We start from the raw sequence: 14,687 nt of genomic DNA, 5'->3' as shown, positions 1-14,687 counted from the left end.
CAGCTCCACGGTCCCTGCTGACGCCACAGGGGCTTCCCCGCCCCAAGCGCTAAGGTGAAATCGGTGCAGTCGCCCTCGCTAAAGATGGCGGCGGCTGAAGCTTGGTCTTGCCCTTGCTAAAGATGGCTGCAAGCGAGGCTCCAGCCCGTTCCCCGCAGTAAAGAGGGCGATTGATAGGGAGTCGCTCACGGCCACGCTAATGCCCACATTAAAGATGGCGGCCGAGAGCGTTCACGTTGCCCAGGAAGGGGTCAGCCCAGTGACGCAAATTTCCCTACCGGGTGAGCGGCAGCGGGCGCCATATTGTCTTGTTCGTGAAGACGAGGAGTAAGGGGGAGGAAGCTGCGGTGGCGGTGAAGGAGACGAAGGGGCGCCACCTGTGACTGGCGAGGGGAGGAGAGGGAACATGTAAGTAACGGGGCGGGCAGCGCTCATGGCGACGACCGGGGGCTGAAGCGACCGGCATCCCCGCCCCGCTGAGCCGAGGGGGGAGGGGCCGGAGGGCGCTCGGCGCTGTTGTCTGAGCCGCTCGCGGTGTGAGGGGCTGGGTGGCCAGCGCGAGGCTTTCTCCGCCCCTTGGTAGAGATTTACGTTCCCGCTGAGAGGGAGAGCATCTCCTGCCCCCGTGGCGGTTGGCACTTGCGCATGCGCTACGCGAGGGAGCTGGGGTACAATCGAGGTTACTGGAGAGAGTGGCCCCGTTTCTCGCGGTGCGCATGCGCTGCTGTCCAAGGGGGTACCCAAGTGACTGATGGAGGAGACTGGTCTTAGTACCCCATATTGCGCATGCGTAAGTGGTCAAGTGTAGCAGAACCCAATGGGTTGGAGCGCGCAGCCCACGCTGCTGTTCGAGCATGAAGGGAAGCTCTTTGTTGAGGTCTCTGCCATGTGCCCGTGGTCCCAGTGGGTGTGGGAGACCTGCCTATTGTGTTTAGGGTTTCCCAGCTTTTGGGACTTTGCCTGTGGCAGTGTCATTAAACTTACTCTGAAACCCAGTTGAGCCATCCTGGGTGGAGGGTTACTAGGTTTGCATACACCCGACCTGCTTTGTGTTTAGGTCCCAGTAAGGATTATGCCATTGAGGTAACTTAGGCAGTGCCTTGCTCAGGTACAAGAAAGTGAGTGACAACAGGGTTCGGCTGATAGTGAAACTCAAACCTCTCTTTAAACTCAAAAAAGTAGGATTCTTCAGCTGCTAGCAGTGCTGATTCTGTGCGCAAGTGACCAGAGCATTAATAGCTGTGGGCCAGGTTTTTGCCATAACAACTTTAGGATTCTGTAACTGTTAAATTACCAGGATACCTCTTTTAAATACTTACTGTGAAATATATGTTGCATTGCACCAGCATGTGTGATGATCATTCCACTGGGGGACTCCTAAGGGGTAACATTATGAATACTCATTTACAGAATGTCTACACTTAGCTGAACAGCTCAGCCGAGATAGGACATTTCTGAACACCTTAATCAGAGCTCCAGTTTTCAATCCTTACTCCTGTTAAGTGAGTAATACACAAACAGTTCCATGGAGTTCAATGGGACTGCTTGTCTGAGTGTATATACTACTTTCTGTGAATAAGGGATTGGGCCTTTAATTATGTAGCTACTGTTCTACCTAAAGTTTTGACCTGTCTAACTTGCGGAAATTTAACTTCACAGCCTGCCATGTATTATTTCTTTTCTTCTGTTACTATCGTATCTGCCCTGAAACACACAATAAGAGCCTTCCTCTCAGGAGTTGGGGAGACTCGCATATTCTTGCTTTAAAATGAAACCACCAGATGGAGGAGTCTCAAGCAGGTTTGGCCTTTGGTTAGGCTCAGCAAAGTAAGGTATTGTGGGGGCAGTTGCCTCCAGCTTCATTTTCCTTCCATGGCTGGCAAGTCAAGTATGAATTCATAAGGTTGCCATTGACAACAGGTTTGCAGTGGGTCTTTGGTTGAGTTTTACTTGGCTATAGAAATAAATATAATGGAGGAGTCACCTTCCCTGATGCACAGACATTACTTGTGTATCGTAGGCCTCATCAGTGTACTTGGTTTCTATAGAAGAAAAATCCTTTGGGAAGGATGTTACAGTCTAATGTAGACTGATAGTGCTATTGGGGAACACAATAGATTGGATGATCAGTTGAAAAATCTAGTGCCAGCCCTGTTAGTTGGGGTGACTTGATTTCATTTCTTTGTGCACCCATTAGTTTTTTCCTGAACGTTTTCGAAATTTAGTAGAATTTTGACCATGATTTAAAAAAAAATAATTTTATTTCTCATATAAATGTAACCAGTCCAGCAGCTGTTTCTGTATATGATATCAATGTAATCTTTTATTTAAAGATAATTTAAAAGTAGATTTGGTATATTTGTTACATTAGTCACAGATTTATGAGATTGTATGATCCACAACCAGGTGAAGAAGAATAAAATATGACAGGTTATGATGGCTTGGATGTACCTATGTAGTCTGTCTTTTTCTCTCCAAACATCAGAAAATGCACATAAGACACTGCAGTTGCCCATATTTTGCCTATTGTGCTTTTTAAAGTTATCTTTCTGGATCAGTTCATTATGTACGTATAAGTTTGAAATAACAGAAGACTAAAGTTTCATTCCTTTTGGATTATTCTTTCAGTACAGGTGTTTTTATAACAATTTTTCAGTTAAATTTACCTCTGTTCAACCTGCTTCATTCTGGTGAGTAGTAATTTAAATGTTTTTCAGAATTGCTGGTTCTTGAAGACAGTTACAGGGGTTAAACAAGCCACACATTACAGTTTGTCGTTTATTTGTCCTTTATTTTGGATCGTCGGTACATATTTGGAAGGCCTGTATTCCATGCTTTGACAAAGGGACATTGGGGAGAATGGTTAAAGTAGACTTCAGATACTAAGACCTAATGCAGGTAGGCCTAACTGTAAGGGCCATAATGATAAGTAACTGAGATAAAAATGCATTAGGTTTTGCTCTGACTTCTTGCTAACAGAAGCTGTAGAAATAATTATATTTTGCAAGAAGTTGACATTTGAAACAAATATTAAATTTTTTTATGGTTCTTCTGACTATCTTAGGTATAAGGCAGATATCACAGTAACTGCGCAATAAATAACTTCAGCAACTTAGAAATGCTACTCATGGTAACACTGAAGCCTTTGGTCAACTAAAAATGGATTGGGTGAAGCAGAGTAACACCCAAGATAGTTATATTAACTCAGTCCAAACTCACTTTGCAAAGTTTTCATATTTAAAGGCCACCAAATACAGTAATATATTTAGTATCCTTTTTTAAAAAATGAAATAAGGGAAATTGGTGCTTTTACCTGTTATCGGACTGTGTAGCATATTTGGGCAGACATTACAAATCTACAAGAAAAGATTTCATTGTTGGGGCAAGGAAGGGGGGCAAAAAGAACAAATGCATGTTTTCTGAAAGAATTGGGAAATGTATATAAAGGATATTGTGACCACTGTTCTTGGCTGTGGCTGAAGAGTGCACATTGCTATTTGGGGGGAATATGCATAGATTTCTTTTAAGTAACCTTTGTGCTTCCCTCTGTCCTGGGCAGGCTGTGTGCTGGGTCAGCCCCCACTGTAAATTATGCTAGTTGCCATTGTCTCCAAGAGTCTGTTATAGCTGTTGGGATCACTGGGCTACAGGAAGGCCCTGGACATGCCATTACACCAGATCTACAGCACAAGAAGGTCCTCCTACAAAATATTGATTCTCTCATCGGTGTTTGCTTCAACATTAGGCCCTTTTTCGTGTCGGTGGCGTGGCGCAACATAGCTCTACTAGAGGGGGAAATCTGGGCCAGTATTTTAAAGAATAACACACAGAAGCAGTATTACAGAGAACGTCACAAGACTATTTATATTATTCTGTGACATCGTACTAACGGTTATATTGTCTGTAACAGGAAAATATATACAAGTTTAAAAAAAAAAAAAGGGTAATCGGAATTCATTAGGTACCTTTCTTTCAGGTAGTCATGTCCGTACAGCAAGAAAACGGAATTAGATTCTTGTTCCCCCTTTGGTAAACAGATTTTTAATAGGTCCTAGTCTTCTGGTCTGACATGGGGGAATAAGAAAACAGTTCTTAGAGCTCTGATTAAGTGGTCTTTTGTTTACTCCTGGCATGCGAGAGCAAGGAAGTACAAAAGAGAGAAAGCTAATTTCACTGGTATGTGAAACAGCCAGAAATGAAAGTACCACAACTTTGTGTTTGAGTGTGCATTGATTTCCCCTTCCAGGTAGGCACATATGAATTTAACATTCTTTTCTTGACCTTTATATCCAGTTATGCCTTTTAAATTGTATTCATTTATGAGATCAGAGTCATACCTTCTTCCTGTTTGCTAAATGCCAAATTGACATACCACTCTATTGGAGGAGAGGTGTCTTGCTTAACATCTGAATCCAGCCAGCAAGAGAGATGTTCAGCTTCCTCAAGCTCCTAGATTCTGTTTGTACACTGAACTGTATTTTCCAGCATTTCTTTCCTTCTCAAAGGGGCTCCACCATCTCTTTGGAAGGGAAATATCTTTTAGAACCTCCCACAACACTTACTGACTCAGTGTTATAGTGAATTTTCATTAGTGAGAAGTGGATTTGGATCTGTCCAAGTGCTACCCAAAGGGGCTCCACCTCTGCGGTGTCGCCAGCATAGGAAAAGACGGGCAAAGCAAAGTCCCAACCATTTATCTTTTGTGTAGCAGTACTCCCACTAGGCACCATACTTGTCTTAGCAATACAGTTTTTAATCAGCTCATCATCTAGCACTTTTAATTTCAGAGGTATCTTTCTTATATCTCTTTAACTTGGATTCTGTCTTCTATAGCCTCCGCTCATTGCTGTCTGCAGGTGTCAATTCTTAATTTGAAGAAAAGGGTGTTAACTTTCAGAGGGAGGAAAGTGCCGAACACCCTGTCAGTTATTATATGGAGACGTCCATCAGTTCTCTGAGATCAGTTTTTTAAAATTATTTTTGAGAGCACTAAATTGGTGATCCTGACAGGGGAAAATAAAAGAATAGCGCCTGTTATATATTGCTTAGGAGTATGAGACGACATAATCTGCCTTCGCATTCTAGTTTTCTACCCAGACTGCATGGTGAAAGGTATAAGTGTTCTTTATAGTTTGTTATGGATAAAACAGATAACTTTGTTCAAATTAATTAACTACTAGCTTTGAATCCTAAAACCTTACAGCTTCACAGAATGTCTTACAAAATGCTGGCACCAGAGGACTCTCCTACACTGTGGTGATCCTCCCATGGCCAGCCATGCTGTCCCAGTGGTGAATTTGTAAAGCAGCCACCCCACACAGAGGATCTGGACTGAAAGACTTCAGTTTTCTCTGATATATGATCCTCCTAAGAGAAAACTCTTGTCTTTTTCTGCCCAGATTGTCTGTGTGGGGTGGCTGCTTTACAGATTTGCAGCTGGAGTCCCCCTTTCCCAAACTTGGGGCTGTGAGCCAGGCTGGGGCTCAATTTCACAGCAAGGTGCCTTCCAGCAGTGAAATTGACATTCTTGTCAGTTTCATGGCTGCTGCTATTTCACATTTCCTCTTTGGCTCCTACTGTCAGGTCTGGGCTCATCTGGCCGCCTCCTGGTGATGTATTGGGGGCGGAGAACCTGGGCAGCGGCTGGATTTGGGCTCTTCCCCCCTACCCCCCCCAACCCCTCATGGAGAGGAGGTGGCAGGGCTCTGGGCTGTCAGCCAGCAGGCAATGTAAGCAATGCAGTGTCTACACCAGTGGTTCCCAAACTTTAACAACCTGTGAACCCCTTTCACTAAAATGTCAAGTTGAGTGAACCCACTCCTAAAAATGAATAGTTCAGGGATTTTCTTCTTTACTTGAGTATAAATTATAAAAGCAGTGATCTTGGAAATATAAAATTTGTTTTTGTGATAAGCTTATTACACACTATTGTTTATCATTACAGTATTTTTATTACATTCTGAAAATGGCAGCGCTCTTCCAAGATCTCACTTTCATAGGTTGTATCGTTTTCAATAAGCCTCTTATAAGACAAGGCTCCTATGTTTCATCAAGGAATATCAAATGTGAAACAGCATGAAGGTATTTAAGAAGCCAACTCAGAGTTCCTCCTACACGAGCATTCAGGTCTTGAGCAGTCCAGGCAAACAACGCACATTACAACAAAGCTTAAACTTGTTCTTCATAGTAATTTAAAAAACAATACTAGCTGTCTATTTAGTTTTAAAAACAGCAAAAAAATGTCCATCTCCCTTTCCATTTCTTCTAAGGAGTCTTGAAGTTTAAATCTCCTCAGCGTGATAGATATGCTTGCTTTGATATGTTTAGCTTTTGGAAGACCAGGGGGTCTGGGCTGCTGGCCCCAAGTTGTCCCGGTCCCTAGTGACAGCTCTTGTCTGCCATTAGGAAATATTTTCACGAGAACCCCCTGTAATATTTTGCGAACCCCCAGGGGTTCATGGACTCCAGTTTGGGAACCACTGGTCTACATTGGCCATGCATCATCTGAACTACATTGACATAAATGCTATGCCTCTCACAGAAGTGGAGTGATTGAGTCGAGGTAAAAGGTGACTTACATTGGCGGGAGCACCATTCTAGTGCAGACACGAAATTAGGTCAACGTAAGCTGCCTTGTGTCAACCTAACTCTGTAGTGAAGACCAGGCATGAGACTGAAGTCTCATACTGGAGGTTTGAGACCATCACCCTCCAAGAGTTAAAATCTTATGAGATTATATTGTTAGTGAAGCAGAATTACAAGTTATGTAATTTTCTCTTTGGAGATACCATCATTGCAAAATTCTCATTTGGAGGAAAGGTTTCAAACCTGCTGTATGAGATTGGTGTCATGGTAGGAAGCAGAGACCCAAGAGTGAGAAGCCTGTCAGAATATCTTCTTTTGAGAGGCAGAATTAAAAGTGAGTTAGTTTACCATCATGGGATGTGAAAGGGAGATGGGTTATGAATTCTGATTATTCTATATAAATCCCAAAATAAAGGGCATGTTTTCTTAATTCTACACTTTCTCTTATAAGTTCATTTCACTGAATCTACTGCTTTGTGTACTTCACTGCACCACTCTTTTATAGAAATATTGATACTTTTTAGTGTTGCGGTATTATTTTCTTGGCCATCAAAGGAGTGTATAAGAGCTATCTCTACTACTGACTGAGGTCCAAGGATTACTCAATAAAAACAAACTGTGTAAATGGAATAGTCCCTTCAATTTTAAGATTAAATAGTCTGTGCGTCCTCTTACACAACTGGGCTGCTGGCACTTATGTACCAAGTTGCTGTTTGTGGTATTTTACAATTATGCTGTTTCTTTAAATTATTACAAAGACCTACTAATAGCGCATTAGCCCATTTAGCAGGTTACCTGCTTACGTTTTCAAAGAATAAACCAAAGAGCTGGGCTTCATTTGAAGTCCATTTCCAGCAGCGTGGAGCATCCAATTTTGACAGCTTATTTAAGTGTAAAATTGTTAATAATGTTCTGGGATCTTAGTCTTAATGTGTCGGCTTGAGGTACCCAGAACAAAAATTTGTTCATTCCCAATTAGGGATGTAACGTATAATTAGATCTTTTTGGTTGAGCATTAATCAGAATGCATTTTGAGTATTCATGTTGTCAGTTGCATGCCATTTATGTACATGACTCCTGAGTGCCATAGTGGATAGCATTAATGTCTGTTCAGTATTCAGAGACTAGTGGTGAACTATTAGTATTTAGAGCCTTATCTACGTTAGGGAAGTATAGATTGGTGTAACTGCACTGATCAGTAGTTACACTAATACGTCCTTCCATTTGTTTGTCACATGACATCCCTACAGCAGCCTGCGTTATTTGCTTTTGTGGAAGCATAACAGTGGGAGTATTGAAATATATATTTTAGTTTTTCTTACTGTAATATAGAAGCCAGAAGTCAACACAGATGGCATCGTGTGACTAGTCAGCTCTTTGGAGTTTAGTGGTTGTCTACAATATCTGATTCTTTATTGTAGAATGTAAAGATTTAGGAAGAAACTTGATTTATCTTCACAATTAGAAGATGTGAAGATCACTGAAAAAACAAACTTAATTGTGTACTATTTCTTTGTTATTTATGTATGAAGGCAAGGTTTTTGTAAAGTTGCTTTAATTCATACCTGCAGTCTAATACAGACACTCTTAAGCATAAGTCAGACCTTACAAGATCATTTTAAATGCCAGGCTTGTGCCCTTGTCGTGTAACTTTTCTCATCTTTCTACTGATACAAATACAAAGTGGTCTTCTTAGTTACAGATCAAGATGCTACTGTCTTGTGCTCTTCCTTCATGTTATTTGGTGTCGATATGTCCTAAACTGGTGCCATTGAGTAGTATGATACCTTAATGTAACAGTGAAACTTCCTTGTTTTATCCTGCAACAAAAAGTTGGTGAAAGAAGTAAAATAAATTCATGCTGATAATCCCTCTGATAATCTCAAAATTGAACTGGTCTTGTTAAAAATCTACAAAAGTTTGTTTCAAAGATTCCAAGAGGATTGCATTTTCTTTTACCTGCTGTGCTGTATTCATACAATTACATACAACAAATTTGGCCCCACTCCCACAAGCCGATATGTGGGTAGAGCCTGATGCCTGTGTGGAACCCCAGTAAAGTCTATGCAGATCAGCTTTGGATCAGGGCCTTTCTTTGTCTCTTGATAACAGCATTGTTTGTAGAGTGTATAGAAAAATACCTTTCTTCACAAGCAGCAGAGAGTCCTGTGGCACCTTATAGACTAACAGACGTTTTGGAGCATGAGCTTTCGTGGGTGAATACCCACTTCGTCAGATACATCTGACGAAGTGGGTATTCACCCACAAAAGCTCATGCTCCAAAACGTCTGTTAGTCTATAAGGTGCCACAGGACTCTTTGCTGCTTTTACAGATCCAGACTAACATGGCTACCCCTCTGATACTTTCTCCACAAGATATGCTGTCTATATAATAATCTCTTTTTTTTTTAAAGAACACACAGGTGCATCAGTTGGATAATACTGTTCTACTTATAAAAATAACTCCCTAAATGTAAAATGGTAAACTAGTATTTACTTTATTTAAATTGCTGTCATATAACTTTATCTTAAGAAACTTATTACCACATCTTGCATATCGTTTTGTAATTTATTAAATGCTTTATGAAAATTTTAGGGAAAGAATATTAGTGTTTCAGAAGTCATACAGTGTTATTGAGTTTAAACAGTACACAGCTGTTTTAATAACCTCTTTCAGTTGATGTTTTGAACAGTTAGCATTTTCCTCCAGCTAAAATTATTAAACCGATACTGCTTTGTCAACTTGGTTTTGCAGGAGTTATGTGTCTCTGTGCAATTGTGTAATACTTTCAAGTATGTAAAGCTTCCTGAGTATCAGTTCAAATGTAAAACCATATTTTTTATTAAATGTAGAATACCTAAAGAATTAAAGATGTGGGATCAAGGTGGACAGCCTTGGCAGCAGTGGCCTTTGAACCAGCAACAGTGGATGCAGTCCTTCCAGCATCAGCAAGATCCAAGTAAGTAAATAACAAGATTTGTGCTATCCAAATACAATTTAATTTATATTTTGTAATCTGAATTTTAGTCCTTGGATTACAGCATGACCATGGTTACTCCTTTCTTATACTAGCTATTGAGAAATTGTATTTTCTGGTGCTCTTCTGGACCATAACAGTTATTAGGCACAATAATGCTTAGTGTGTCTCCACCCTCATTGATTTTTAATATGTACAATACAAGTAAGTGAATTGATTTGTCTTGGGTTGGTAAAGTATTGACAGACTATAATCTGTTCCCAACAGTTAGTCTGCCTTATTTGTTCTTGATTTTTGTTGCCTTAGTGATTCTTGATGGCTCTTGGCCTTTCTTTTCAGAAACATTGGCTTTTGGCCAAGCTAGGTCATGAAAAACCTTGTAGTTGAGAATGCCTGCTGTACTAGGAAATGCCTGTCTGGTAAAGTGTGCATGCAGATGTGTTTAAAAATCACTTCAGTGAAATCTGTTTTTGTGTAGATGGATATATTATTTATTTTGGTTACAGTAATGTGAATGGTGTGCAAAATGCTTTTCAAACACATAAGACAGTCCCTGCCCAACTCAAGTGTGCAGAATGCTGGCAGACACATATTTCTTTAGTTCTATGTTTTTGTCTGTTGCATAAACTGTCCCCAACTGCACTTCTATCTAGAGATTATTTGCTGACTTTATGATGTCTAATTCTTATTATGACAGTATCTTTGTGAATTGATGGCTTTATGGTAATTCACCAGTGGTGTAACCCCAAGTAAGTTGTTCTCCCCCCCCCCCCCCCCCGCCCCCTCCATTCTTGTAAAGATAAATTGCATAACAGAAGTGAGGTACCGTACAGTAGGGGAAAGATGATCTTGAGGGAAATGCAGAGGACTAGTGACCCAGAGACCTGGAGTCTATTTAAATCTTTACCACAAGCAAGTCCCTTTTCAGATGTAAGACACTGTACAATTTTTAAGATAACTCTTTTTAGTGTTTTGCAGAACTAAAACTGATATGTATGAGAATTGTCGAAAATGAGAAGTGCACAAAATACATGTGAACCCAAAAGGTTATTAGGACTAAATACAAGTTATGTCCTCCATAAATGAAATAAGAATAACACAACAGTATATGACAACAAATACATGAAAAATGGAAAATGTGCATTTAAACTAGATGATTAGCAAATGGAACTCTGTGCTCCTGTTTGTACACATCTGTGCGTAGATAACTTAAATCAGGAGTAATTAATGTATAGTTATTCACTTTGAAGTACGTTGTACCTTTGCCTACTGTTTCTTGGCACACTTCCAATTGCGTCTAGCTCCTGTGCTAGTCTCTTGCTTTAATGCAAGGAGTGATGATGGGAGAAAAAATGTGGAACAAAAAAGTAGCAAGTCCAATCTCAAAGCAGAACAAACAGTAGTTAAGAAAACATTATGGGAGAATAGACAAGGTAAAAATGAGGAGTGACAGAGAAAAGGGAACAAAAAAAGAATAGGAACTCAAAAGACCATTATAAGAAGATAAAAGGTCATTTTAACACACACTACAAAATATGTGCTCTAACTATACATCTTCCTTAAACTTAACTTCACTGATATAGAATTTACAGAGTTTACACCTTTTAAAATCTGAATTTGTATTTTTCACTCTCAGCAAGAGTATTACTACCATCCATTCAAGTAATGATAGGAAAACTAAAACAGTATATATAATATTCATTTAGAGAAACTCCACTGTGACAGTATGCACATACACATTGACATATTTGCAGTCGGTAATAAAAATGTAATTAATTACATGCCATGAGTCGTGGCAAGGTAGTTGTAGGTAAATAAGTGATTCTTCCGTTAAGAGAATATATATCTATTTCACTAGTAGAATTGTATTTTGGAAGTTTAAATACTGAAATGGTAAAGTTTTTTTAAAATTTGTTTTAGGCCAGATTGATTGGGCTGCATTAGCTCAGGCATGGATTGCCCAACGGGAAGCCTCGGGGCAGCAGAGCGTGGTGGAACAACAAGGAATGATGCCAAATGGACAGGATATTTCCGGAATAGAGCCTGGTCCAAACAACCATGGTAATTTTCAGGGGGATCCCAACTTCAACAGAATGTGGCAGCCAGGTTTGTGTCTCTCTTATTTTATTTTATTATATTTTCTCTCTCCAGCCCCTCCCATATTTTAATTATTTATTCAGTAATTTGGTGAATGTGTGAATATGTATTTATATTATGCCCTGTTTCTCTATTTTCTGTGTGTGTCACCCTCCCCATTGCATCATTCACTTCTGACAGCATGATGTCTACAAGCAACAAATAGCTGGTTCAGGGATGGGAAAGAGTACAGCCATGAAGATTTTATAGCACAGTCATCTGAAATTTTCATAGGCACTGAGGAAGAGAGCATTTATTGTCACTCTGTTGCAACCCTTTTAGCTGTTTTGGACAATGTTTTTGACAGGTTATGGAATGAGTTCTGTCCAGCACTTAGCTGGTGGGATGTTTGCTGTGGTGTTCTTTTAAGGCACAACAGCTTGGAGATCAGAAAGGGCAGAGGTCTGCTTGTGAAATACACTTTTATTGTACGTGTCTTCCTTTTTGAGGTTATCTGCTCTCCCCAGGTCTTGCCCTACCTATTATATGCACCGCACATGGGATGCCTATAGTTAAGATTAACTGAACATTTACAATAAAATGGATCACTTTCGATTAATTATAACTTTCTCAAAAATTTAGTTTTTGGCTGAAACATATATTTCTTTTCCTATCAAGGAAAATGTTTGTCCTGAAAGTTTCATTTAAAAAATGAAATAGAGCTGATTTCAAGAACAGAAGGAGTAGAAGAATTGCAGTTTTATTTCCAAGAATTATTTTGCAAACATTTTCTTTTGCAATTTTTAAAAAACAGATCTAGCACATCTGCAGAATGTAATGGCGAATATGAAATTTGGCAGGAATGAAGTTTCTAAGTCCGTAGATGGTTTTTAATTGGTTCAGTGAAAATTGCATTTGATTTTATAGCTACAAGGGAGAGGAAAAAAACCCCAAATCTGCACATGCACTGAATTATGTTTAAACCATTAAAACAATTATTTCCCAAAGTTCTATTGGCACTTTGGCAAATGTGCCTATGTGAACTGAATGGAAATTTTCATTAAATAGACTATCTCAGACAATCAGACAATCACTTGTGGTGCATATACATGCTTAACAAAGTGGAATAGAATGTCAGTTTTGAAAGGTAGAAGTTATGTGGCTTGTAATGTCCCAATTCAGTGACTTAACCACATTCTTCTTCCTCATTCACTAAACATCCAGGGGAGTCATGGCTCCAGTATGCCGCTCTGCAGAGAATCTGAGCAGTGCTGCTTTCCACAGGGAAGCTGCAATAAGTAGGCAGCCCTTTGGGCTGTCTAAATTACCCCCTGAGCAGCCCCAAGGTTCAAAGGTGTCTTAAGGGCACCTGAGTCCTTCCACTCCTAGTCTTCAAGTTCTGTGCGGAGTACTGTGTGGAGTACTGAATCTTGCCTATAAATGTTTGCAAGGTGTAAGGGTTGCGGTTTTTCTTGTTTTGGTTTGGGTTTTATTTGGTAGTTTAGCTTATCAAAGACTAGGTGGAGGGGTGACTTTATCACCATGTATAAGTATCTACATGGGGAACAGAAATTTGATATTAGAAGGCTCTTTAGTTTAGCAGACAAAGGCATAACTTGATCCAGTGGCTAGAAGTTGAAACTAGACAAATTCAGATTAGGAATAATTTACCCAAGATTGTGGTGGATTCTTCATTGCTGGAGATTTTTAAATAGAGATTGAATATCTTTCTAAAAGTTTACATGCTATATTCAACCATGTTTTTTGGATTTGAAGTAGGAATTAATTCCTGTTTCATCAGACTAGGTGGTTATAATGGCTCCTCCTAACCCTAATCTATGACTATATATCAGTTTATACCTACCTGACTCCTTATCAGACAAAAGCTGAAAGTCTTGTTTTTGGCACTTCATGAGATTGATAGCTTAAGAACATTTTATTATTTGTCTAAGTGTCATTGTTATCTTCATACTGAATTTTATTCTAAATCCTGAACAGAATGGGGAATGCCTCACCAACCTCCACATCCACCTCCAGATCAGCAGTGGATGCCTCCAGCCCCTGGTCCAATGGAAATTGTTCCTCCATCTGAAGACAGCAACAGTCAGGATAGTGGGGAATTTGCCCCTGACAACAGGCATATATTTAACCAGAACAATCACAACTTTGGGGGACCACCTGATAACTTTGCAATGGGGCCAGTGAACCAGTTTGACTATCAGGTGAAACATATTTGTTGCTTTAATATTGTAGACGTACAGAGTCCCTTCTGTGGAAGTGTTCCTCTAAGAATATCTAGCGGCGACTCTCACTCTTCAGTTCTACAAACAAGAAGTCTGTTAGCTGCTAAATCTTAGCAGCTAAGATACATTTTAACACAATGCAAAATACCTTATGCATACAGAAGAAGACTTTAGAGTTTTCAGTTCTGAGGCCAAACAAGATTTTTTCCATACAAATAATGAGAAATGGTTGTTATGTGCAAGATTAAAATGACTCAGTGTTTTCCAGTATATAATTAACATGACAAAGTTGTGTAAAAGAAAGGAGCATTAAATAAAGTTAAGAAAATAATATACCTAAATATACTAGAGAATGTACTATAGAGCAGCAGTTCTCAACTGGGTATCTGTGGCCCCTGGGGGTCTATGAGCCCTTTCAGGGGTTCCATGGAGCCCTTCAGCTGAAACCCAGTGCCCCGAGCCCAGCGCTGAAGCTGAGAGCGGCACAGGGCTGAAGTTGGTGGCCACCCCACCCCAGAGTGGAACAACGCGGGGCTGCAGTTGGCACACTCTCTGCCGCCCCCACGTCCCCCTCCGCCCCCCCCCCCCCCCCCCGAGCCAGTAGCAGTGTGTGGCTGAAGCCGGTGGCCCCTCCCCCACCCCACACAGCTGGGAGCGGGGCTGATGCTGGACCTTCCCAAGCTCCCGAAGCCAGGAGTGGTGTGGGGCTGAAGCTGGCAAACCTCCTCTCTTCCCCCCTCCCTGCCCCCCAAGCTGGGAGTTGCCCGCCCACCCACCCGTACATAGCCCCTAGCTACCTCCTGCC

The 14,687-nt window shown here is 40.6% G+C and overlaps 1 protein-coding gene across 1 annotated transcript in view; it reads left to right on the top strand.

Annotated features, from left to right (window-relative positions):
• Positions 1–276: 276 nt before the first annotated feature.
• PNISR (PNN interacting serine and arginine rich protein) overlaps positions 277–14,687 on the top strand; it is a 30,804-nt gene continuing 16,393 nt past the window's right edge. Inside the window, 4 exon segments of the mRNA XM_030555993.1 lie at positions 277–408; positions 9,439–9,545; positions 11,484–11,669; positions 13,638–13,861. Of these exon segments, the coding sequence (XP_030411853.1) occupies positions 9,458–9,545; positions 11,484–11,669; positions 13,638–13,861 (498 nt within the window). The 5' untranslated portion in view covers positions 277–408; positions 9,439–9,457.

Source organism: Gopherus evgoodei, chromosome 3 (assembly GCF_007399415.2).
Source record: "Gopherus evgoodei ecotype Sinaloan lineage chromosome 3, rGopEvg1_v1.p, whole genome shotgun sequence".
In the NCBI taxonomy this organism is placed as follows: domain Eukaryota; kingdom Metazoa; phylum Chordata; order Testudines; family Testudinidae; genus Gopherus; species Gopherus evgoodei.
Note: the sequence above shows the minus strand (reverse complement) of the source record. Positions and strands in the feature narration are given on the sequence as shown.